The 25,925-nt window shown below is 42.9% G+C and overlaps 1 protein-coding gene across 7 annotated transcripts in view; it reads right to left on the bottom strand.

The window, feature by feature from the left end:
* Positions 1-1,719: 1,719 nt before the first annotated feature.
* SRGAP2 (SLIT-ROBO Rho GTPase activating protein 2) overlaps positions 1,720-25,925 on the bottom strand; it is a 206,691-nt gene continuing 182,485 nt past the window's right edge. For 6 of the 7 annotated variants that reach the window (XM_035122342.3, XM_088674334.1, XM_088674333.1 and 3 more), the window contains exons 18-23: positions 24,257-24,481; positions 18,335-18,414; positions 13,909-14,089; positions 12,582-12,728; positions 11,637-11,964; positions 1,720-6,541 (exon numbers count right to left, since the gene is read on the bottom strand). In XM_035122342.3, the coding sequence (XP_034978233.2) occupies positions 6,161-6,541; positions 11,637-11,964; positions 12,582-12,728; positions 13,909-14,089; positions 18,335-18,414; positions 24,257-24,481 (1,342 nt within the window). In that variant the 3' untranslated portion in view covers positions 1,720-6,160. Of the gene's footprint in view, positions 6,542-11,328; positions 11,396-11,636; positions 11,965-12,581; positions 12,729-13,908; positions 14,090-18,334; positions 18,415-24,256; positions 24,482-25,925 lie in introns of all 7 variants that reach the window. The other variant, XM_088674336.1, reaches the window with a different exon arrangement.

Here is a 25,925-nt window from a genome sequence, read left to right as displayed (position 1 = left end):
GGACCATCTCACTTGTAAAGAAGAAAACACAGCCTAAAAGATATTGGTTCAAAGGTGATTCTAAGATTTGCATTTTTTTAATTTAAAAAAAATCAGAAATGTTTGTATTGAAAGCTCACACATTGTTTTTTATTTTATTCTAAAGCAATAACCCAGACCCTTAAATAGACTCCCTCATGCTTGCCAGATCAACTATGATGGAAATTTCTATTACATTTTGCTTCTTTTGCATTTAAGCATTCGAACAGGAAAAGTTGTTGAAACCTTTGAAAAGCAGCTACTGCACGTGCATATTTGGTTGTGTGCTATGCAGCAGAGAGGCAAGATTGACTTTTCCAAAGCATTGTGCGGTCCAAGCTTCATTCATAATTATCTGAGGTGGGAAAACATTTCTAGAAGCTATTCATAAAGCTATAAGCAAGGCAGAAATCTTCCCACAAATACAAAATTTTAGGACCCATCTTTCCTAGTCATGTCTGAGACAATTTAGCACCACATTTACCATTTGCTTGACACACACGTATGTGTTGCCCTTTTGAGAAATTGCATCCTAAGAGACACTCAAGTGAGAAGACTTTCTGGGTAAGCATGTCTCATATATGACTTTGCAGGCTTATAAGCAAAGAGCAACTTGGTTCTCAGTTTCCTCCCTGTGTCTTAGGTACAGATTTCATTATTGTTTTGTAGCTACCCTACTGAAAGGCTTGCTGTATTTTAAAGCACAGTATACATTACACCCTAGAAAAGTCAGTGAAAGGAAAGATTAGTCCTGAAAGGTGTTCAGCCCTTTGGACTAAGACCCAGAAAACATGTCAGCTAAAATTTGTTATCAAAGAAAACGGTTACATTCATGAGGCTCTAGTGTTTTCCATGCAACAGGGTCAGGTACCAGAATTGGGAGATACCAGCACCTTGGGAGCAGAGTCCAAACCAGTGCGGTATGATCAGTCAAACTCTTTCCCTTTCCTCTTGAAACAATCCAGAAACAGGCCAGATGAAGGCAAACATGTTAGAGGAAAAGAGGGACCCCGGGCTCCCTAGCAAACGCCAAAGGGAGAATGATACCTGGGGGGGGGGTTTCAACTGTGGATGGTCTCTCTTCTCCCTGGTATGCTCCCCCTGTTTCAGATCATTAACAGGGGGAGCAGTTTGGAGAAGATGGGCAACCAATGTCACTTGCAGCCCAAAATCAGAGTCAGAAAGACAGTTGAGATGCAATTGTGCTGGTCTCAAATAACAGTGCTCGATTCAAGTGAAAAGTTACAGAGAGTTACAGATACGGACGTTGTGCACTGTTATGCAGAGACATGAATCTTTGGAGGACTGAACCTTGTGGGCAGCAGTGGTGGCTGCACAGAGATTCTGACTGTCACCCAGCCAGGGGCCCCAAGCTTCATAGAGGGTCATCAAAACAAAGCTAAACGTCATTGGCCATGGCTGTAGGAAGAGCAAAAGCACCTGCTTTGATTCACACCTGGCATTTCTACTTTCTATCGGGGGTAGGGCGGGGCAGGATGTTACCTGAACAGAATATTATTCAAACAATGGTATATTAGTAAGAGAATGAGGGTTTGGGAGATTCCTGCCCCCTCAATAAGTATGTAAAGGATCGATTTGTTCATGATCACAGTGTTATTTAATATCCAGTGCTTCACCATTCAGTCAGTAGAGATATGAGGGAAATGTGATGTTTTAGCATTGGGAGAGAGAGAGAGAGAGAGAGAGAGAGAGAGAGAGAGAGAGAGAGAGAGAGAGAGAGAGAGAGAGAGAGAGAGAGAGAGAGAGATTTCAATGTATTAGCATGTGTGTCTGAGCCTAGAGGTTGAAAGGGGCATTTAGATAACCACCATTTGAAAGAAAGTGAGATGCTTAACAGTAAGTGAAATACATTATTCTGTGGTCAGCTGGAAGAAATAAGAATTTAGTTGCCAAGTTACAGGTACAGAAACTCCAGATTGTCAGCTAAAATGCTGTTATTCCCCTCCATAATGAATACGTATGACCTCCATCTATTTGTTAAATGCTGGTCTTGCATAAGACACTAACTTACATCGGCTTTTGGCTTTGTATCTCACGCTGGTAGGTGAAGTTGCATTTTATGGGCATATCTAAACCACAGATGAACGGAACAATCCTCTGCAGGGTCATTTGGCAATAAGTCCCACTGTATTCAGTGCAGATTCCCAGGAAACTGGGACATACTACATAAATGACATTGTATCCAAATTAAAGGGACCAGAATTTCATTCACCCAAATTGGCAGACAGGGCAATCTCTATTCTCCTATATGAGGACGATGCCCTGATCTTATCCAGGACTCCAGTCGGGCTACGACGGGTGCTACTGTCATTAGCTGAATATTGCAAAGAGGCCCGTCTTGTCATAAATTATCAGAAGACAAAAGTAAGGTCTTTCGCCAAACGCCCTAAGATTCGTCCATGGAACATAAATGGTCGGAAAAGTGAACAAGTTCACTGCCTAAAATACCTAGGTATAATTTTCCATGATAAAGGGCTAAAGAAAGCCCATATAACACAGGCAGCGGCAGTAGCCCATAAGTCCTCCGTAGCTATCTTAAGTTTTTTTAGATCAAAGGGGACATAATATATACCTGTGGCCCTAAAACTTTTTGAGGCAAAAGCGATGGCCCAATTGCTCTACAGAGTCCAACTATGTGTTCCGCCACCAAATCTGATCCCACTCGAAAGAATCCAGTCAAAATTTATTAGAGCGGCCCTTCAAATGCCCCCCCCCTGCATGTCAAATGCTGCCCTACGTCTAGAAACTGGCACAATCTGTGTGGAAGCCAGAGATTGGATACAGGCTGCCAACCTCTGGCTGAAACTACATCTGAACCCCCAGGGCCTAGCTCCGCTGATATTAAAAGACAAAATCAATCTGCTTGGAGCAGGGCCATAGTTAATAAATTGATAAGTATAGGCCTCCACCCAAGTCTCCTGGTGTCGTGTGATTACAACTCAGCAGAACAATCCTCTCCAGGGTCATTTGGCAACAAGTCCCACTGTATTCAGTGCAGATTCCCAAGAAACTGGATGGGATTACAGCATTAAAATCAGGATTTGGTGTTGTTGTTGTTTTAAGTAATGCCCTCTTTCCAGTGAACCCGATTATCTGTATGTTGTGTATGGACATGTTTGTAATGTAGATATGCCCTAAATCAGAATTTGCCAACCTGGTACCCTCCAGATGTTTTGGACTGCAACTCCATGGGCTGGCTGGGGCAGATGGGAGTTGTAGTTCAAAGCATTTGGAGGACACCGGGTTGGCAAAGGCTGTCCTAACCACAGTAATTCATATGTGGGAAGCGCCCTTTCCATTAGTGCAAGGGCATGAAAATCTATGCAAGAGAAACTGATCCAAATTACTTAACTTAAGAGATTTTAAACTAAGCAATTTAAGCATTTTTTTATATAAAAACATAATGAACATTCCTTGGTGCTTGCCTGTGAAAAGTTGTTTTCACATATACATGCTCAATATAAATCATGGTGCATGTTTTAAAATTCCGATTGGATAGCATATGATAAGGTGTACATCCTTTGACATTTCTACTTCCATTTTAGTAGGTCCTCCCTAGTGCTGAGTTCAGCCAAAAAGAAAAAAGAAAAGAAAAAAAAAGCAAGTTATATACAGAAAGGTCATAAAAATATCAAGCCATTAATCATTATTTTTTGCCAGTTTGCACCCATATACCAAAACACTTTGCAAGACATGAAATCTCATTTTGTTCCAATGTGCCTTGGGTGGCCGGCGTGCCCTTCACTGGTACAAGGCATGGTATAAAACCTAGACAAAATAAGGCATTGCTAGCATGTGCTCAATAGCTTTCCTATGAATAAATTCTGCTTTCATCCCTGCACCCCACCTTGGGTAGCGACATAACACTAGGCCTGCTAATGCCTTGTGCTAAAGGGAGCCCCGTGTGCCTTCAATGACAGTAGCTAAACTGTGCTGCAGGAAAGGGAACGGTTGCACCTAACTAAACTGTTGTGTTGCTGCTATAGGCACAGAAGCCCTGCTTTGGCCAAGAAGCTGGCAACCCTAACATGAACTTACAAAACTTTAAAAAAAAAACCAGTAGTTTGGCCTGAGTGAAACACTATTCTCTTAAAAAAGAAGAAGAAGCAATAATAAAGAATTAAGATTCCTGGATTAGAAGTCTGTCCCATCCTGAGAATGAATGATCAAGTCGCAGTGCTCAGGTCTTTCACTTGAGCTGGCCAAGGTCCAAGATGCAGAGGTAATGTGTACACATATACCAGGGAGTGAGGTGGGTGGGATGTCTGTGTATTTAAAAGGCAACAACTAGTAAAATGTTAAGGAACAGAACTGCCCCTCCATTAAAAAAAGACAAAAAACATTTTACATGGTTTTGTTTCTACCACTATTTGTGAGATTGTCGTCTTTTTAGACATAATTTTTAAAAAACACAATTTCCCCCTAACTTGTAGGGAACTTAAAAGAAAATGTCTGACTAACAACCTTAGATTAATCTGAAGACTACTGCAATTTTGTATACATAAGATTAAGTATTTTGCTTCTATTAAAATATCAAATACCAACAATTTCATTCATAAAACCACAAGAAGACAGACTGTAGTTCAGACCTAGCGCATGAAAGAAAACACATTTCAGTTCCTTATCTTGCCCTCAGCTGAGCATCAAAGAAGGGTGATGGAATCCATATTAATTCATTGTTCCTTTGGTTGGTGGTGATAGAGGCAGCAGATAAATTCCCAGTTGCTTATTAAATCTGCATTTCTTCTTCTTTTAAATGGTTACCCTCTTGAAAAATATATTCCCATTCAACGCAAACATGAGTCCATACAGTCTGTTGGAATTCAGAGCAATTGCAGTCCATCACTGCAAATGCCAGATATAAAGATGATTCATTTTATTGTCTGTACTTATAGACATGGTGACCTGGCACAGAAATATGCTGAATACTGGACTATGTCCATGTCCCACAACAGCTTTTAATTTATTTGCCCTATGCTGCCATATCAGAAGCTCATAGGAGACTGAATCACAAGCTGAGGAGGGGGTGGGATGGGGGGCAGAGAAGAGAGAGACAGAGACAAGCAGGGTCTAGCTGCTAACTAGGATTACCAGATCTTGAGTCTATGATTGTTCAGAACTGGAGTGGTTGGCATGAACCTATCTCATTTTGCAAAGACCATTAAAGATGTACACGCTTGGAAATGCCAGAAGAGAGACAGAGAAAGACTGATCAGTAGTAGCTGGTTTTCAAAATTTAACCTACGTTTTCAGTTTTGTCTCCTGAGTGCCCATGAAAGTGCACAGAGGCTGTTCTAGAGACACTGTTTGAAAATCTCATTTCAAAAGAATTCACGCTGCTTTTAGATCTGGAAGCACCAAGCAAAGATATAAGTCGGGGATGTTTAACCATGCAAGCTCTAATGCTCTTCATTTCCCCTGCAATATCAGTTTAACTTTAAATGAACACATGCATATGTGCATGTAATATGCCTCATTTAAACCAAGGCTAAGCTTATGTACTTTTCATGATTTCTTTTTTAAACACTGGACAGAAAACGTATGTCTGAGAACATGTACCCCTGAAAAAAATGATGCAGGCTGTAATGGAAACTGACCTGACCTTGCGTGGCACTATTATGCACTGTAATAGCGCACAAAAATACGCCCCAGGCATACCCGGCCACCTAAACCAGTGAGATCAAAAACATCCACGGGTGAACAATATTGTATTGTATCCCTGTAGTGGTTGAAGCACAGAAGTCTTTTCTGCTAACCTCTAAAAGATGACCCTGAAGGTCATTGTTAGTGACCAGACACTCAAACAAGGCATTGACTGTTTACCACTCAGTTCTGCCTTTTCCTCACTGATTTCACAGCAACCTGATACTGTATAAGACTTTCTATGTCTCGGGCTACACTTAGCTGTGATGTCCTAGCATCACAGGGGATGGGCGGTGCAAAATGAGACTTAATTAGTTGGGGCTTTCCTGTCGGGAGAATCCCTGGCGATGGCAACTTCCAAACTAATCTTCAGCAGAAGTTCAATACTAATTAAATAGAAATTTCTAACATCTCCTTAACAGGGTCCCCTCAGCTGAAACAAAAAAAAAATTGCTATATTCACAGTAGGCTTTCAAGTTCAGACAGTACAGGACTTGTCAGTAGACTGTTGAGATGCTGAGGCAACCCCAGGGCTTGTGGTGTTTGTTTTGGGGAAAACCGCAGGCTTTGGCCTGGTTGCTGGAGGTTTGACCGGGGTGGCCATTTTGACGGACTTTGCTGGCCTGAAGGCGCAGGGAATGTCGCTTGCCGTGCTGGCACTTCGCTGGAAAGCTGGTTCAGAGTCTTTGAGGATCTGAGTATGCAATGGGCTGGAAGGCTCCGAGGTGGGTGCCACAACAGGGGAGGTTTTCAATGGCTCCAGGGTGTCCAGGACAACATCTGGCGCATGCTTCACGCTGCTTTGCCTTTCCAGCTCCCGCAGCTCGTTCAGAGCAGAGTTCATAGTAGCTTCAATATCCTGCAAAAGAGAGACGTTGGAAGCAATTAAAGGAGCTAGAAAAGAGCCCGACTAATTCTCTGTGGTGTCTCGAAAATATTAAGCAAAAGCAGACAGTGGCAGATGCTGCTCCTGTCGTAAGAGGAATGATATGGCATTGAAAATCTCTTCCTAGTGGCATGACCAGTCCCACTATCACCCTTCCCTGCAAGGTAATATGGACAGGGTGGGAAACTATGTTGCCAGAGGACCAGCCTGTTGCTAGCTGTATGAGGCCAGGCATCCAACCGACTTAAAAAAAAAATGTATTTAGAGTTGAAGACTTTAGCTAGATGATACATGTTTTCATAGGACGCAGGTGGCGCTGTGGGTTAAACCACAGAGCCTAGGGCTTGCTGATCAGAAGGTTGGCGGTTCGAATCCCTGCGACGGGGTGAGCTCCCGTTGCTTGGTCCCAGCTCCTGCCAACCTAGCAGTTCAAAAGCACGTCAAAGTGCAAGTAGATAAATAGGGACCACTACAGCGGGAAGGTAAACGGCGTTTCCGTGTGCTGCTGTGGTTCGCCAGAAGCGGCTTTGTCATGCTGGCCACATGACCTGGAAGCTGTACGCTGGCTCCCTCGGACAATAATGCGAGATGATCTTATTCTGGCCTTGGTACCTTTTATCATTGGTAGGGATGTTGGCTTTATGTTTGGTACTCAAGACAAATTTTTGCTTAATTTCAGTCCAGAGTGCATGCCAGGTAATAACACTTTTCTTTAAACCTTTTCCCTGGTCAGATGGCTGGTAGGAAATGACTGAAACACTGGTAGATAATAGCTTGGAAAGCAAGGAGATCGATAAGAGGAACAAGAATGATGCTTGAGAAAACAGACTCCTCAAAAAGAGTAGAAACCCATTATGCTGCTAACTATGTGGCAAATGAGCAATATGCAACTCTAAATCTGGAACGTGACACATACCAGCATTTCCTCACTTGCTATTCTATAGTGTTTTTAAAAGATATATGAAAAATGTTGCTTATATGACACTTCATTCTTGCTTCACATGAAAGATGCAGGAAATAAATGCAAAGGTCACAATTAGGAAGAAGCATCAAGCCTTTTTTAAAAAATATCTTGGCTAGATCATGACCTAAGTTTGCTTAGAAGTTCAGCTGTAGAGGTGGCCTTGACCAGTGCACTACGATTCTTGGAGAGCTCAAATGATTTAGCGTTTCCATGACTCACATCTTGGCTACAACATTTTTGTTTCCTCATAGGCATTTTAAGGCACACAGGGAGGTAAATCAGTCAAGGAGGAGGATGAACCAAAGATGGTAACCAGATTCCTCCCATCACAGTCTGAAAAGATCTTAAAGCAAAACACAGATTTCAGAGATACTGGTGTCAAATGCAAGAGGTGTACCTCACACTGTTTGAAATGACACCTGAGAGCACATGAAAGGGGAGCTCTAATTTAATGCAGCCCGTTTTTCTTTTACTGAGTGCATTTCCCTATGGAAACAATAAATTACATAAGGGCAAAAAGAGGAGGGCGGATAAAAGAAGAATTTAACTGAAAGGCAAGAGAGGCTGCTATATGTCATTCAAAGCATTGCCAAAAGATATAATCCACATGTAGCCTTCTCATATAGACAGAAGAAGGAAATGCACCATAAGGGCAAAGGACAGCTTTTCAGAAGAAAACCACAATATGTATTATAGACAAGGCAGAAACTGTAGAAGCTAGATCGGGGTCCCCAAACTACGGCCCCCGGGCCGGATGCGGCCCAACCGGCCTCCCAATCCGGCCCGTGACGACCCCCGCCGCCCGCTGCCGCTGCCCGCTCTTACGGCGCGTTGCGCAGCGACGATCTTAAAAATCGCCAAAAAATCGCCGAAAATCCTTTGTGCGCATGCGTATGGGCCTCTCCCGACCCAGAAGAGGTCATTTCCGATGCACTTCCGGGTCGGGGGAGGCCCATACCCATGCGCACAAGCGATTTTCGGCGATTTTTTCCCGACCGTGTGCGTGTGCGCATGCGCACGGGCGCGCACTCCCCCGCCCTCCGGCCCGCTGCGCGCGCACTCCCCTGCCCTCCGGCCCGCTGTGCGGTAAGTCTGGGGACCCCTGAGCTAGATCCTGTTCCCAGGGCTGGTTAGTATAGCCAAGATTCAGCCCTAATGGTGACCTCTATTTACAATCCAATCTGTGGTATCCAAGAATCTGAAATGCCTTATGAAAAGTTCAGCATCAACTCCAGCATGAAATCCTATGATCTTGAAACAGGTGAGATGAGAATGCACAATGGGCACAGGATTGCAGCCCAAATGCTAAATGACTTGGTGGTTGGTTCTGTTCATATTGAGTGCCTTAAAACAAATAACTGGACAGGAAAAGAAATCTGTCGCATGCCCCACACCCCAACAGGTGGCATGGAACAACAGATAAAGACAATGTGTGCCTGCTTATTTCCAAGACCAGATTTCTGGATGCTGTGATAATGTGCTTCAAGGAATTATCTATTAGTATTCAAAGGGACTTTATTCTCTGATGTTTTAATACAGTTTCTTTCTCTCCCTTTAGAATTAAGTGGTTATATAGTTTCCCCTTTAAAGTGAGTGGTGTGTGTGTGTGTGTGTGTGTGTGTGTGTGTGTGTCTATATCTATATCTATATCTATATCTATATCTATCTATGCCCTAAGGCAGGATAAACAATGAAATAAAAGTAATTGCACACGACCAGGAGGTATAAAAGCCAAACATTCAAACAACAGCAGCAAACCCTTCCTCTCCTCTTTGGCATCTGACAGCCTAGTGAGTTCCTTCACGTTTTAGCCTAGCTTCTTTTCTTGGAATGCCTGACATTGTAATATGAGATTCAAGTGCATGTGAGCTTTTGACAGATTCATCACAAAGTGAAAAGCAGAAGACCTGGCCAAGCATGTAAGTGCAGTACACCTACAGTTGGAGAGGAAACCAAGGACCAAAACCTTCTCTGAGCACATAGCATAGCACTGACAGACTTAGATGGATTAACATTTCTGAAGACTGGAAGGATACTTCAAGTCTCTAGCAGTTTTTTTAAAAAATGATTTCCAATGTATTCTGTAACTGTGCAGTCCCATACACATGATGAGATGGTTTTTCCCCCCCTTCTAGTGAACCAGTTTTGCACTGAACAGAAACTCCCGCTCTGTTTTTAGAAGGTGAAAATACATTATGTGGATATGGAGTAGTTAATTGAGAAAAAATTCCTGTAAGGCTTCCTTCCTGGTCAATAGGAACACATTTTTGTGGGCTTGTGTTCCACTCTGGACCAATGTCGCACTATCAACCTTCTGTGAAAACAGTGCTCATTTCAAAAATTAGAGGAGGAGGGGAATCACATGATGGCTTTACGCTAACATGATCTAAAAGTCTCAGCGCCCACATCCAGCCACAGCTGTGTACACACCAGTGAAACCATCCCCTATCCCTGCCAACAGAAACAAAGAGATCTGCTTTGTTTGAAGGTAGCTCCTTATCACTGACTGAAACTGCAAAGCAAGAGAAAAGCTACTACAAAAATCCCATAAAAACAGGATAGATTGTTGTGTTCTTTTTATGATCCTTTAACCTCTAAGTGCAGTTAAACAAACTCACAGATCTGGGCTGTGGGTTCAAAACAGAGGCACCAAAAACTCAGTTTTTCAAAAATCCCGGGCTTTGCGATTCTAACACAGATTCCTGAAAGCATAGAATATTAACCCTGCACATAGATCTGTTTTCACCAAAGCCTTTACCAACATTTATCCCAAATGATTTAGGGGAAACAGAGTTAGATGATGACTATGATGACAGTAAGTGGAAAGAGCGCACAGTGAAGAAATAAAATGCGATTTTTAATTCAGATAATTGCACTACAAAAAAAACAAAAAAAACAAAAAACAAAAACAGGACTGGGGACAGTGGTTATGGTGGTGTTATGGCCCTCATTCCCTGACTGTTAGTTTCAGCAAGGTTCAACAATCAACTGTAGAAACAGAACAGTAGGAAAAAGGATATATAGTGTTAAAGCAGGTATGTTTCCATGCACTTTTCACCAAGGTGTATTCCTTAGGTGGCAAGAGATTTGAGTGTATTATACAAGATGATAAAACTCAATGGAATAGGTATACACCATATAAAAATGCAGGAGTTCTAGACAGTCTTTGGTCCCTTTCACATTTGTATCTCAAAGTCCTGGGTGAGCAGAAAATGACAAAATTAAATGGCTTCCTGCTTACCTTAGAGGACTTCTGTTTCTCAAAGCACAGGAATCTGGCCAGATCCCTCTGTTCTACATTGCCTATGAAAACTGCTTATGTTTTCTAAAACCATAATCATGGGAGTTGTAGTCTAAAACATCTGGAGGACACCAGATTGGGGAAGACTGTCTAAAACTAACAGGAAACATACTCTGCCATTAGTATTTTGCTATGGGTTAAACCAAGAGCACTAAATACCCATGGCTTTAACCATTTCTATGTTTTAGCAATTTCCTCATGGATGGGTGAAGAGCAGAAACAATTAGTCTTCTCTCAAAGTTTAAGTGAGTCACATGTGATCAAAATTTGGTCATGTAGCCAAGGTTCTCAATCAAATGCATCTTAACTGGGATGCTTTGATGCGGGTAATTTCTAACCCTTATGAATCTTTGGAAATTGGTTTCAAGTTGATTAAACATAGGTGCTGTTCCATGCTTTTTTGATTGACTAGGCATGCAGCAATCACAAACCGAGCTGATGTTTTAGAACTGAACAGAAATTTAAATGTTCGAATTTTAAAAATTCAGAGGTTACCTCAGAATTCAAAACTTGACTTGTTTTGATCACCTCTAAGGGGACGCTTCCTGATCTGAAGCAAATACTGAAGCAAAATATAAAATATTGATATCAAATAACATTTGTTGCTAAATATACAACATTCACAGAACAGCTGGAACATATTTGAGTATTAGATGAATGTTTTAGTGAATAGTCAACATCAAAATTCACAAATGAGATATATTTTTTTTAACAGAATGGGTAACATGGAGTGGAAATATTTGTTCACCACTGTATGCAAGTTAAGCCCCATCTTACCTCAACCTGGCCTAGCTTCTTATTACCTGTGCAATGACTTCAGGGTCCATGGGCCGGTGGTTATTAAAGCTCTTTGACCTTCCAGTGGTCACATTTTTCCGGATGTGGGGGCTATCTATCCTGTTCTTCAGAGAGGCATGCCGGCTGAGCGAATTGAGGCTCCCATGGCCACTGATGGAAGATGCATCTGGTACCTCTTTCGGGAGACTTTGGCTCATAATGGGTTGTGAGGAGGGACGTGAACTGGCCACAGCTCCTGGCGGGACTGGTTCTCCCAGGGAGCTGGGCAGCCCATGGCTGTCACTTTGACGGAAAGCTCTTCGTATGCTGCCAGACTCTGGTCTCTTTCTTTGCCTGTCACCATAAAAGAAGTGGGGGGTGGGGATTAAATGTTATAGAAGTTGTATTTCAACACAGGAATCCCAGAAAGGCAATGAAAGGATACTGAAATCACAAAACAAACATTCTGAACTAAATCACCTTTTCCACTCTGCTTATAATAAAAATCCAGCATGAAGGTTAGCGCGTCAGAACAGAAACAGGAAGGACCCAGGTTCTATTCTCCACTTAGCCGCAAACCTCACTGGGTGATTTGAGGCCAGCCAGCTTCCCTCAGCCCACTTTATAGGGTTATTACAGGGGGAAAGCAGGGCAAGAATCTGGCACACTGCTCTGGGTTACTTGAAGGGAGGGTGGGCTAGAAATGTAAAATATAAATGATTGATTGAAACAAAAAGGTTTCAACATTATTGACAGCCAAATGGGAAATGTTTCAGTACTGTGAAATGTTGGCCTACTGACCTTTAATTCAGAGCTGCAACTAGTAGTATACTCCCGGTGGGACAAAACATTACATAAAACAATACAAACAAGCTAAACTAGCCCAACAGCTCAAAACTAAACAAAAGAGAAAAACAATGCTCAACACATACATTAAAGAGTAGCAATACAAAACCAACATTAACTCTTACTTATTGATATTTGCAAGATAAATGTCTGCAACATGGCTCCCACTTGGGCAGTTGGAACCAGCTCTGGCAGTCACCTTTTCTTCCGGTGGCTCTGAATTTACTTCTATTTCAGATTTTGGGCTTGATCTTTCTGATACTCCATCCTCACTAGAGAAGAAAAGAGCCACAACCACAAAACCTATGTTACATCCTCAAGATAAGCCATAGTAGAAGACGCGATAGCCAGAACAATTTAATCATCAGGTTTTTTTGAATGCTCTCAGATTACAAGATCTCATTTTAATGCTTTACTTAAAGGCTAGGTGGTGTATGTACTTGGATCCTGAGAGCAGCCATAATGCAGCTTGTAAAACTAAGATGCTCTTTTCGGGTGGGGTGTGTGTGTTGTTGACTATTTTCATATGATCACATGAAGCAGCTGAGCATGTGTATAGGGCAGCAGTGAGGAATCTGGAAACCAACTACGGTATAAGGAATAGTTGGAAGACCTGGGCATGCCTAGCCTCAAAAAGGTTTAGGGAGCGGGGGTGGACTTTGGTAATATGGTAATATGATTGAAGACAAAATTCCCCCAATCCCTTTTGGTACAGTTGGTTTTTTTAAATAAATATAAACATTTTGACTTTTAATATTATGTTGCACCCCCTTGGCTCAGCACCCTGTGTGGGGGAACCACCCACACTGCCCTAAATCTGGCGCTGAAAGGAGGTGGCATGATGGGCACCTTGTATTATCTGAAGGGCTGCTATGTGGCCGATGAAGCAGACCTATTCCCTGTTGCTCCAGAGGGCAGGATTAGAATGCATGGGTAGGAATGATAGGGAAGCAGATTTCGGCGACACTTCCTAACAGCTAGAGTTGTCTGATGGGAAGTGGTGTGCCCTTCTTCCTTGGAGGTGTTTAAACAGAGGCTGGATGCTAATCTGCCAGGAATGTTAAGATTGCAAGATCCCATATTAAAGCATGGGGGTTGGACTAGATCAGAGCTTTGCAAACTTTTGATGTCGGTGACACACGTTTTAGACACGCAAAATGCCATGACACAGTAATTCAGTTTTACTAGCAAACCGGGGGTTAAACTAACCCTTTTCCAGTCCTGGGAGCAGCGCGGGGACTGTTCGCACTACACACTGCTGCCGACACACTAACTAACATGTTGCGACACACAGTTTGGAAAGCTCTCGACTAGATCCTTCCCAACTCTTTGTTCCTAATAGCTTAAGGTGCAAATAGGCATTTCAGGACATCCTCTTCCTCAGAAGCAATATTAAACCTGAACCCTGTTTATCCAAGTACCATGCCCCAATGGTCTTAAGAGGTAACATACGTGTCCTGGACAACGATGTATTGATGGGGGATCAGGCCATCAATTCCGTTGTGACGGCCCTCCCACCAGTCGTCAGAGGCCCGGTGATAAAGCAGGAGGGAAGCCCCCTTTTTAAAAGAGAGCTCACGTGCTGTTCGGCCACCGTAGTCAAATTTGGCTATTGCTTCAATAGGTTCACATTCTGCAGGGATAAGAAATAACATTTCAATGAATTTGCATGTTCATAAACTATCAGTGTTTAAACCATTCACCTTAAAAAAATAAAATAAAAGCGAGGAATTCAAATATCCGTATATGTTGTCAGCTGAGATACTGGAGGTCAAATGCACCTGGGAAATGAGGCCAGGCCATTTAGAAGCATGTTATACACCCTCCAAAGCTGTAGAGGTCTACTGCTACCAGTGAAATGTTCATGAATGCTTACCTCAACAGTGAACTCAACATAACTGTCCTGGCAGCTGAGGACAGGTGGGCCAGTCTACAGGATTTCTAGACACACAGTATATTCTGTACTAAGCAAAGAATTGCTCAGTTAGGAGTAGCCAGGTCAGAAAATGGTAAAGCCTGTTGAGACCTTAATGGCTCCTTAGGATCTGGATCATGCTGGGCCTGAAAGTTGCAGTAGAAGTACTTGCCAACTGCTGCATGAGGGGGCGCTAATCGAGCCACAAGGGGTTCACAATCCACATGAAGCTAAGGTACGTACAGGCCCTTGGTTTGGCTTGTCGTCAGGGTGGAATGAGATTGTGAGATACTTTAGTTGAGATTCCTGTATTGCAGAGGGTTGGACTAGATGGCCCTTGGGGTCCCTTCCAACTCTACAATTCTATGGTTCTATGCTTATTGACAAGGTAAAGGCTCTAAGGGTTTCTTCACCTAGGTGTCCACGTAAGAGTACACACACACCCCTACCTTAAGTGGATACCTAAATATATGCAGTCTATATCAGGAGTCAGCAACCTTTTTCAGCCATGGGCCGGTCCACCATTCCTCCGACCATGTGGTGGGCCGGACTATATATTTTTTTGGGGGGGGGGAATGAACGAATTCCTATGCCTCACAAATAACCCAGAGGTGCATTTTAAATATAAGGACACATTCTACTTATGTAAAAACATGCTGATTCCCAGACCGTCCGTGGGCCGGATTGAGAAGGTGATTGGGCCGCATCCGGCCCATGGGCCTTAGGTTGCCTACCCATGGTCTATATAAATGTTGCGAAGAAGATGCTTGGGAACTGTATTGTAACAGGTACACCAGGGACCCAAGACTGCATGCAGCTCCCTGTAGAGTATATAGTTAGTGGCAAAAACAGGTTTGTTTCTGTACAGTGGAATGGCCTGCTGGACATACTGCTCCATAGGGTGGAAGTTGTTCTAACTTATTACATTCCCAAGCAATGAATCCCAATAGGGATCATGAGAAGAGTCTTCCTGCACTGAGGTCCCCCCCCCTTTGTAATCCAGTCCATGGCTCTTGTCTACAATCTAATTCTTTGGGAGGAATTCAACATCATGCTAAGTGGGTTGTTCCATTTCAACAAGCATTTTGGCTTCCGAGATGAAGCAATCCCACCTCTCCTAAACTTCCTGAGCCAATTTCAGGAGAAATAGCGGGTACCCAGGGGGCGGGGAGGAAAGCCCTGTTGCATATGCAGAAGTCCAAGTGGAAAGCATCTGCTGACAAGACTCATTAGTTGAATCCCACCCACTGTATTCTAGTTCTAGTTTGTGACTGGTTATCCCACTTCTTTCCACCTTACCACCTATGATGACCTCTACAATTGACCTCTCAGTCTTGAGCCTTGCTCTTTCTTCCCTTCCTAGTCTTGGCAAATTTTGCTTGGCTCAGATGAACACACTCATTCAAAAACACATTATTGTTATTGTTATTGTTATTATTACTGAATTCACTCTCCATTTGGATAGCCTTTCTCCTTGGCTGATTTTCATTATGCAATAAGTCACTACCTAAAAGCCCAACAGCATGAATCAGACAGCAACTTAAGTTATGCCTCAGAAAAGTTGCATGTTCGAAGAGGAAGCCCTTCTTTGGGCAAAGACAATTGTGATCTGGGTAGGCTGTCTCAGGAAATACAGGGCGAATGTGTCTGAGACAAAGAGACTTCACCACCGCTGCCTGACTCATCAGCCTTTGGAGCCCCTCGAACCAAGAAACTGAGCTTAACCCCCGAGGCTGCAAAGCACAGGGACTGGCTGAAGGCCAAGCAAGCACATCTGTAAGACTGAAAATCCAGTAATGGATTTTCCAGAAAGAAAAGGAGTTATCTGAACTATGCATTGCAGAGTAGTTTGTAGACAGAGAGCTCGAGTAATCAGCTCACACTAGTGAACAAGGTTTTACCAGGGTTAGAAAGCATTGTTGTTTTTAGCTGGGTTGGAGGTTTTCCCCCCCAATGAATACTCATTGAATTGTGTGCTTCCCTGTTTTTCTCTCGCTTGATTACCGGTAGTTTCTGGCACCAACTAACACATTTTCTTCTTTTTTTAAACGGGCCTCCATTGTGCATTTTATTACCAGCTAGGGAATTGTATATTTCAAATAGCAATTGTTTATTATACCAAAATCAGCAGGCCACTTAACTTAGGGTTGCCAGACGTCTCCGGTTTCCAGGGACAGTCCCCGGATTCACCAATCTGTCCCCGGACAAAATCTGTCCCCGGATTTTAATTAATGTCCCCTGATTTATGCCTGGGGACTTCCAGCGAGGCAACATGGTGGGTGCCATGGCAGTGAGCAGCACCGGAGGTTCCGACCACGTCGAAGTTCCAGCCAGCCAATCCGCTGGCTGGAGGGGGGGGGGCTATTTAAACCGAGGCGCGAGCCAGAGAACTTCCTTCTGGCTCGCTTCCTCGATCAACACTTGCCCTGAAATTGCACAGAGCTCTGCGCACCCGAGTCTGGGGGGGAGGGTGAGCGACACACTGAGGCAATAAAGAAGAGGAGAAGCCTAGAAAAGAGCTGTGCTGCGTTGCGAGACAGAGAAAGACGGAGCCTTGTGTGTGTGTGTTTTAATGCGTGTTTTACCAAGACCAGCAAGCGCCTTTACTCGATCTCCCCCCCCCAAAAAAAACCCCTCTTTTGCTTGGGCGTTTCTGTGTTTGTAGATGGACTTCTCCGCCTGCCATGTGTCAAGGTGAGCACCCAACAACTTTGGGATCCCCCCCCTAAAAAAGGTCAAGAACTCTGGGCAACCCTTTCCTAAAATAATAAAGCATGAATTTTTTTTTAAAAAAAGTGTCCCTGGATTCTCTGAAAAATATCTGGTAACCATAACTTAACTTCCAATATTCCCTTTTGGAATTTAGCCTTTAGCCTGGCAAAGGATAATGATCTCTAATGCCCAGCAGGTCTGCACTACAGGTGGGGGATAAAGATCAAAAATAGCTACTGGTCCTCCTCTCAACTTTGAACCTGTTGTCGATGTTAAGTCGTTTAGTTGTGTCCGACTCTTCGTGACCCCGTAGACCAGAGCACATCAGGCACTCCTGTCTTCCACTGCCTCCTGCAGTTTGGTCAAACTCATGTTATTAGCTTCGAGAACACTGTCCAACAGTCTCATTCTCTGTGGTCCCCTTCTCCTTGTGCCCTCAGTCTTTCCCAACATCAGGGTCTTTTCCAGGGAGTCTTTTCTTCTCATGAGGTGGCCAAAGTATTGGAGCCTCAGCTTCAGGATCTGTTCAAAAATAGCTACTGATCCTCCTCTCAACTTTGAACCTAGGCGTGGCCTATTAGTCTTTGTCTATTAATTATCACTCAATGGACCAGGAAAGGTTCCAACAATATTGCAATTCACACTTGACATAGCAAGAGACAATGGAATTGGGGAAGAAAACCATCTAATCCAATTCTCAGTCTTAAGGCATGACTGTTAAACCTATTAACATAAACTTCATGATTACCTGATGATTATAGCTAGGATGGCTTACAGATTATAGTTAAGATGCTTTAACACACAGTTAATATGGTTTAATACCATAGTCAGGAAAACAGGAGCAAAAAACAGCCCCATGCCAGAGGCCAACACAGCCTAATTACTAAAACTGTGCACTTGGATTTCTAGATAGTTCAAGTAAGCAAGACAAAGAGATGTTAACAAGAGACATTCAGAGACCACAGCTCTTCTCCTGTAGTACATCTCCATCTTGCTACCTTGACAACGGGCTCAGTGAAATCTTTGTGATCAGTCAAGTATTAAAAATGGCATGCCAGATTTGTGGCTCTAGCTAAGAAACATGAGGAAATATCTTAAACCCACCTTCTCTTGCTGGTAAATTCTGTTTTGTCAAATAAGCCTACCTACAGAGGGATGACACCCACATGCCAAAACGGCTTTCCCATCTCATGCCAAGCTTGAAAGTAAATGGGCAGCCAGCTTTGAAACAGCTGTCAAACAAGTGCTTACCATCATCGCTGGTGTGGTGTTCAGGGACCATATCCTGAGCTGTATCTTCTGTGGAGACTGTCTCTCCATGGGGGCTTTCACTGCAAGAAGAAAGACAGAGAGGGCTATGTTGACGGGGCATGTTTTCCTGTTTTCTCAAAAAAGAAAAGAACTGGCTGGTAAATGGTATGTGGCACCAGGGGTATCCCAGTGACACTTGAACTTTTGGGTGGAAGACCAATATTTGATGGAGACATGCAAAGCATGTAGAGTAGCAACCTTTTGAGGCTTGGGTGGCAATAGTAACTTCTCTCCTTAAGCTTAACTCTGCAGGGGGTTATGTCATAGATGGGGACTTGTCATAGATGGGGCTTTTGGAATAGGTCAGAAGATGGGAGGCACATGTCCTACTCCAACATCTCGAAGAATATGTGGTGGTCCATCTACTCCAGCACAGGTCAACATGTGAAGTTTCCTTACGCTGAATCTGACTCTTGGTCCACCTAGCCCAGTATAGTTTACTGAGATTTGCAGCAGCTTTCCAGGGTCTCTGCTACCTGATCCTTTTAACTGAATATGCTGATGATAAACTTGAAATCGTCTCTGTGTGCTGTACTATGGAGCTATGGGCCCTCCTAACAGTTTAGCTGGTGCCATGGAATGCTTGAAAAACATGGGGCCTGAGGTGCATTGTGTGAGAGCTGGGAACAAAGGCTTGAAGGTCTATCAGTGGGTGCCACACAAGGTGAGGTCCATGTTGCTAAGCTCTGAATGGGACCTTGCTAGAAAGACTAATCTAAAGTTTTGCCTACTTTATAAGATCTTATTAATTAATTAATTTTGTATATGGCCTTCCATCTGTAGATCTCAGGGCGATTCACAACGGTTTGGCATCAGGAAAATACTTCTTTTGTTCACTGGGGCCTTATTCTTTATTGTTATCATTTTATTATAGTATTTGCCGAATGGTGGCATTATTTTCAGATTTTAGCTTTTGTAGCTGGGCTGTATTTTGTGGCTTTGTGTCTGTCTTGGATTGTGTGGGTCAGTTTTACTGGTTTATGTCTTTATTGAGTGGTTTCTTTACACACACACACACACACACACACACACACACATTTTTACTGTGTATGCCACCTAGATAGTATTTTTATCAGGCAGTTCATAAATTGAGCTGAACCAGCAAAATAATCAAGTTTTGTTCCATATGCTCTGCGTCAGGCCCAAGGCTCAGAACAGACAAGCAAATACTTTACTGTAGTTATGTTGGTTCAAATTTCAATCCCCCAACTCAAAAGTACATCAGTCATCCTGTAGCAATAGATTTCTTGCATCGTTAGGAGTCTGGACTAGAAGATCTTTGAAGTCCCTGTCAACTCTATGGGTGGGATTCACCTAAACAGGCCCAGAAGTCAAAGTCTACTCAAGGACTTTTGCTCATGCAACAGGACTTCCCCATACTATGTGCTCCAAAATTGACTGGGGGAACATGGTCAAGAGAGGGGCAAGCTGCAGTGCTTCTGGAAACAGAACAATGAATTCCACATCATGATTCTGTCCGGAACAACTAGTTGCTTTCCTCCTGTTTTGTTTCTCCCTCCTGCACAATTTTTCTTTCCTTTTTTAAAATTTCACCAAGCTGCCCCCAACATTAAGCCTCAGGAGCTCTTCCAAATACAGATGGCACTTGGCACAAGTTGTGAAAATATTTCAGACCACTATAATAATAGTTGCTGTGTATTTTTATCCAGTCTGACATTGGTGCTGTGCACTCGATGCAGACACATCCAGAGATAGGGCGTAACAGAGCCTTGATCCCCTGAATCAGAAGACCAGGATATAATAGGAACTAGGCAGCTTCTGTACACTTCCATAACCGGATCTAGCTTTCCACCAAATCCCTTGGTCAAGGCAGCGAGATAAGGGGAGTGGGTGCATGTGTAAAGCCTAGGGAGGAAGCCACAGTGGTGGCTGGTGCCAGTTGGGAGTGGTGGGGAAGAAAGTAGGGGGGCAAATAGTAGGTGGAGGCAGAGGCAATGTCAGGCAGAGACAGCAAATTCTAGTTTTGTCCTCCTCCTCCTCCCTTCTTAGTTTTACAAAGGCAAAACTGAGATGAAGGAGGAAGAAACCATTGACTAGGGCCATCCCCTGGGGGAGGTGGATTTGGCTGAACACAGACTCAAGGTGGTGGGGCAGTGCCCCATTTATCCTAATGGATCAGCCTCCACTGGCCTTCCACCCCCCCCCCAACCTCAGTAAGTAGATGTCTGACATGCTAAGTACCCATACAGTACATCTGGAAGGATTTGTTATGCTACCCCACCCCTCATTTTGGGGTATATCTGGAAATGTAAGAAGCTGTTGTGGATGCCACAAAATAACCAATTCACAGAATTAAAACTGATGAGGCTCAGAACCCGCCCCCAATAAAGTAGACAAAAGGCACACTTTGAACTAAACAATCACTCACACACAAAAATCCATTAAAAATAATTGAGAGAGAAAGGGGACCTTAGTGGGCACAGAATCCTTCTGTGAGTGAGCATGACACCTGCAGCAGACTATATTTAGCCTTGTAGCTTACTAGATCAGGGGGAAATAGATATGACAATTCAGACATTTACAGAGACCTCAGTATTAATCAAAAGGCACAATTTTGCCCTATTATGATTGTACCAATAGCAACTTGTAGACTGATTTTTGGTCTCTCTAAAATCCTCAAATGCCTTCACAGTGGAATGCTTTGTATCATCTTTTTTAGGAATTAATTGGCCGCCATTTTTAATAAAAGTGTGTGCATGCATATGCATGTTGAAAAAAATGGAACATCTCATTACAGTTAATCTATATGAAATCCAAGCTTTTGAGTGCACCCAGAACCTGCATCTTAGGAGATGACAGGCAGTCCTCCTTTTTTTATCAAAGCATGGTAAGTAAGACGTTTAAAGGCAATGGCGAACATTACAGATTTTGAGATAATGAAGATTATTATAAAAATGTACTGGTGTACAGTGCAAAGATATGATCCCATGGCATTCCTGCCCCTACCCACAAGCTCAATCTTTATTCAGAATTAATTTCCTTGGTTGAAAGAGATACTGTATTTCTAACTCTTATGTGGCCATTTATGTACTGTACTGTAATGAGGCAGAACACTAGAAGAATTTAAGACAAGAAATACTGTTACAATGTGTTGAGAGAACTAGCTTAGCTGCTAGGGGACCCCTATGCCATGTACGGTAGAAACCTCTGAGGTTCAGATCCCTCCACACAGTATGACTTAATCCTATGATACTTAGGAAGCAAAGGTCATATTTTTCCTAGATTAATTAACTCTGCACATAAAATGATGAACTCAACTGCTTTGCCTTCAAGGGAAGAAATGTCTGGTGAACTCACATGATCTAGTGCTTTTTCTAGAAACACAATGATTCCTATCACCTTGTGTTGAATAAATGGTCTTGTGGTGTGTGCAGGCCAATTTGTTTCCCAATGTTTCACAAAATCAAAACTTCTCACTACAGTTTGTCCCCCAAATGTTGAACCATGACAAGGGTTGTGATGCTCATGGACATCCGAAGTGAATGGAAAGTAAGTTCATGGTAGAAAATTAAATGGACACTCAAAGTCCATTTAAGACAAATAGATTTGAGACAAATAGATGTAGTAACAAAGGAAAGAAAGAAAACCCCAGAACACCTGCAATGTATAAGGGACTCTTCACATTCATACTGAAAAGGATGAGGAGCAACTGCCCAGCAACCAAAGACACATGTTCAATGAAAACTGAGCAAGATACATGTCACACAATGGAAGCAGAATTTATGAACAATTGCTTTATCTGAGATACTAAGAGGGTACATGTCCTGAATAATGCATTTTTCTAAAACACTCAAATAAACATCCTGATGATAAGCGCCCACTTCTGTTAGGAGGAGGAGGAAGGTGGGAATGGGGGAAAACCAATTGTTTTGTTGATGTTATGCTTATATTTTTGAAAACCAATACAAATCTTTTTTTTAAAAAAAAAACTGGGCAAGATCACTGCTATTTTTTTTAATTCAGCAGGTTGTGCATCTGAGGTCTTCTTCTGGCAATTCTTTGCTCTGCCACCATTTTTCACACACACACACAGAGAGAGAGAGAGAGAGAGAGAGAGAGAGAGAGAGAGAGAGAGAGAGAGAGAGAGAGAGATCACATCAAGATTAGAAGGCAGCATCAGGCTTGTATACTCTGTCCCTTACTCTCTTTATCACAAGATGAAAACACTCAAATTGGGAGGTCCCGGCATTATTTGAATCTGTTATCTTCTCTGATCCAGGAAGTTTAAAACTCTCATTTAAATATTGTTCATTGCCCCGTCGCACCTCATACTGTTTATGGTTTTGGGGCAGCAATCTTATTGTGACAAGAGAGACAGAGAGAGAAAGAGGTTGCACTGCAAATTGTTTCAGGACTGAAATGTGAAAATCTTAAGTGAAAGGCATAAACCTGGCCTAATCCATGGAGAATAATGGAACCAGATGGCTTCTGAAGCAGCCTTTTATAGAGAGTTTGTTTGCAAGCCGTACAAAGTGCATAATGTTAGGTATATTATACTGTTATCATATTATATTTCCATCATTATTTATTTTATATAATAATTTTTATTTTCATAAAAATAAAATAGAAATATTGATACAGGTAATATCTGTCCAGAAAGAAGGTTACAGCCATAAAATTCATGATACAACATTTAGGATTTCTTGGCAAATTCCTTCATTCCAGTACAAGAAGGATCTTCAACTGTCCATGACTGTAGGTTGTATAATTTCTCAAAGTCTTTTAACAGAAGTATTTTTTTTTATCATCACCAAGGTCTGCTGGGCACTCCAGAGCCCATTGTCCAAAGTCGGCAAGTTTGATTTCTTCAAACATTTTCCATAATTTTTTATGCTCTTTTAAACACCAGCTGCTGAAATACCAATAAACTAGTTTCTATACCCCTTTCCCAGCTGAAAATACAACTGTGTGATATCTTGAAAACTCTAAGTAAAGGCACTAATGGAGGCACTTATTTTCATATAGTACTGTGGTCATTTTGCGACCAAGATTAAACAGCAAAAAGGGCTTAACTAATCAAAATAAAACTAAGATCAGTAGCAAATGAAAGCAAAGAAAGGCTCCAATTTTTTGGAAGTATGAATATTGCAGTCTGGGGTTCAGTGTCTGCACTGTGCATAGTGGAAAGGGATTGTTCTGGTAAAGATGCAACCAAGCGGGCTATTTTCACATTCTCCTTTTCAGGTAAAATAGTGGGGCAAGCTGCTCCTCCACTACAACTCCCCGCCTCACCCCCCCCCCATCTCATGACAGGAGCTGCTCTGGCTGAATTGTTTGCAGATGTCGGCTTCAGTCTGAATGCGCAGCCAGGCCCCCTGTGCGCTGGGCAGGAGAGAAAGGAAGGCTTCAAGTTTCCCCTGCTTGTTGCTGCTGCCCTGAAATTAACCCATGCTGCAGCTTTCTAAGTTCAGCTGCTACTGACCTTGTCTCTGAAGTAAAGTCGCTCAAGATATGTGGAAAAATGAGAAGAATGTCAGCGATGAATTCAGGCTATGTGTCTGCTGTGCAGCTTTCGCCAGCAGATTACGGTAATTACCATAACACCCTTTCGGACAGTGTCATGGGCATTATCCTTCGGTATAATGAAGTGCAGTCATGCAACATGCTTTCTGAATCTTGGGGGCCTGCAGGTTTAGGGTGGGGGAAATCTGTTGCGCTCAGGACTGTGAACCTCGCCAATCTTGCCTCTGCTCAGTATGTGACTCACAAACGGGATAAATCCTGGGGCCAGCATTTGAAACGGGAAAATGACAGCATTGTCGAAATATGTAATTTACTAGTCAGACTACAATCTAGCGCTATATACCCCCTTCACTTGTTACCCATTATCTCCTACCGTACCAGTAATCCTCAGTGCTTCCACCCCTGGTGTATATAGGGCCCTCCAGCTCTCTTGGTCCGGGGAAGACATTCTCGTGTTGTATGATTATAGTTTTGATGAGCTCATTGACATGGGCTTGGCAGGAGACCTGATCGTGGCCTTCAGGCACTGACATCAGCGTGGGCCCGAAGCAGATGGCTAAATTGTAGGGGTCCATCATGTTGTCTTCACTGAACTGAGATAAACTGCAGAAGACAGGGAAGGAATGAGAGGAAGAGGGTGAATTAGGAGCAACGATACCTAAAGTACAGAGCGAATTGCTAAAATGAAGGCGGGGGGGGGGGGTTAGCTCTGCTTGCTCGGATTTTAAAACTTGATCTCATGTGGGAAGAATGTCTTGAGGCTACTTAGGAAAAAATGACCACCACCCTCAACAGTAATGGTATTTACCAAAAGAACGGCGAGTTTTTCTGGCTGTACCGCCTTGGATCAAATTCAGTTTTGTTTGCATAGATGGTGCTTCTCTGATCATTTGCACTGAATGCATATTCAGAGCACTTCCCTGCTGACTAGCGCATTGATTTCTTTATTAAGCAGCCAGCCTCTTTTCCATTTTCTGAACATCCCTTCAATTAACACGTAGGGCATTTGTTAAAAGCGTGTGTGCATGTGTTGGGAAGAGTCATCATCATCTAGCTCCCTTTTAAGGAGGCTTATTCTCCGTGCCGATTGAATGCTGTTGCCAGGGATTTATTTCTTGGCATTTCATTCAGTGCACCCTGCCTGGATAGCAGCTGCAGAAGCAACACCTCCTATCCAGCCAAGAAACAGATGAAAGTGTGACTGAGCCACGGTGCCGCATGGTTCACAGCACAAGGCTGCCAAGAACCTGGCAACCAGCACACCCCTCTGGCTTTTTCCATTTGCACCCTTCCTCACAGCCAACATTTATCTCTCTTTCAGCTGCCCAAGAACTGCTGAGAATGCTAAAATGCCAGCCAACATTCAAAATGGAATGTCAGTCATGGGTATTTTGAGCATCTGTCAGTGTAACACAGTGAAAATGTTTGAAGTTAAACAAGGCTCAGAGGGACAACTTTGCTTTGAAAGGTTGGAGGAATCTTATGAACCCCACCTTACTGTGGCTGTCTGGGGTATTATGTTTGTCACTGCCAAGAGCATGCAATTCCAGTGCTGCTGTTTAACCACTGTAACCCTCCAAAAGGCAAAAGAAAAGGCCCCTCTGCCCCACACTTATGTCATTTAAACAATTTATATGCTGCTTAGCTACAAGAGTCGTTTATAAAGAATACAACACAGAAAATAAAAACCAGTTAATATGATAAAATTAAACTTCAGCTAAAATGGCAGCTGGAACAACAAAAACAACAGCAACCTTCAATAGGCAGGGCCTCCCCAACCTCATCTGCAAGGGAGTTCCATGAAACTGGGCCTACAATACAAAACAATATAGCTTCTGGTGGAGATGAGGTGGGCATCTGAGCCATGACTCCACAATGATCAGGGATTAGGCAATTCTTGAGGTACCCTGGGCTCTGATTGTTAAAGGCCTTGTAAATTAATAAAAGAACTTTGGCCTGGTAGTGTATGAGCAACCAATGCAGACTTTTGAGCACTGAAATTACGTGCTTGCAATAGTTTGTCCCCATCAACAATCTAGCTGCAGAA

The sequence above is a fragment of the Zootoca vivipara genome, chromosome 7 (genome assembly GCF_965207765.1).
Source record: "Zootoca vivipara chromosome 7, rZooViv2.hap1.1, whole genome shotgun sequence".
Classification (NCBI taxonomy): domain Eukaryota; kingdom Metazoa; phylum Chordata; class Lepidosauria; order Squamata; family Lacertidae; genus Zootoca; species Zootoca vivipara.
This window is presented reverse-complemented; position numbering and strand designations above follow the sequence as displayed.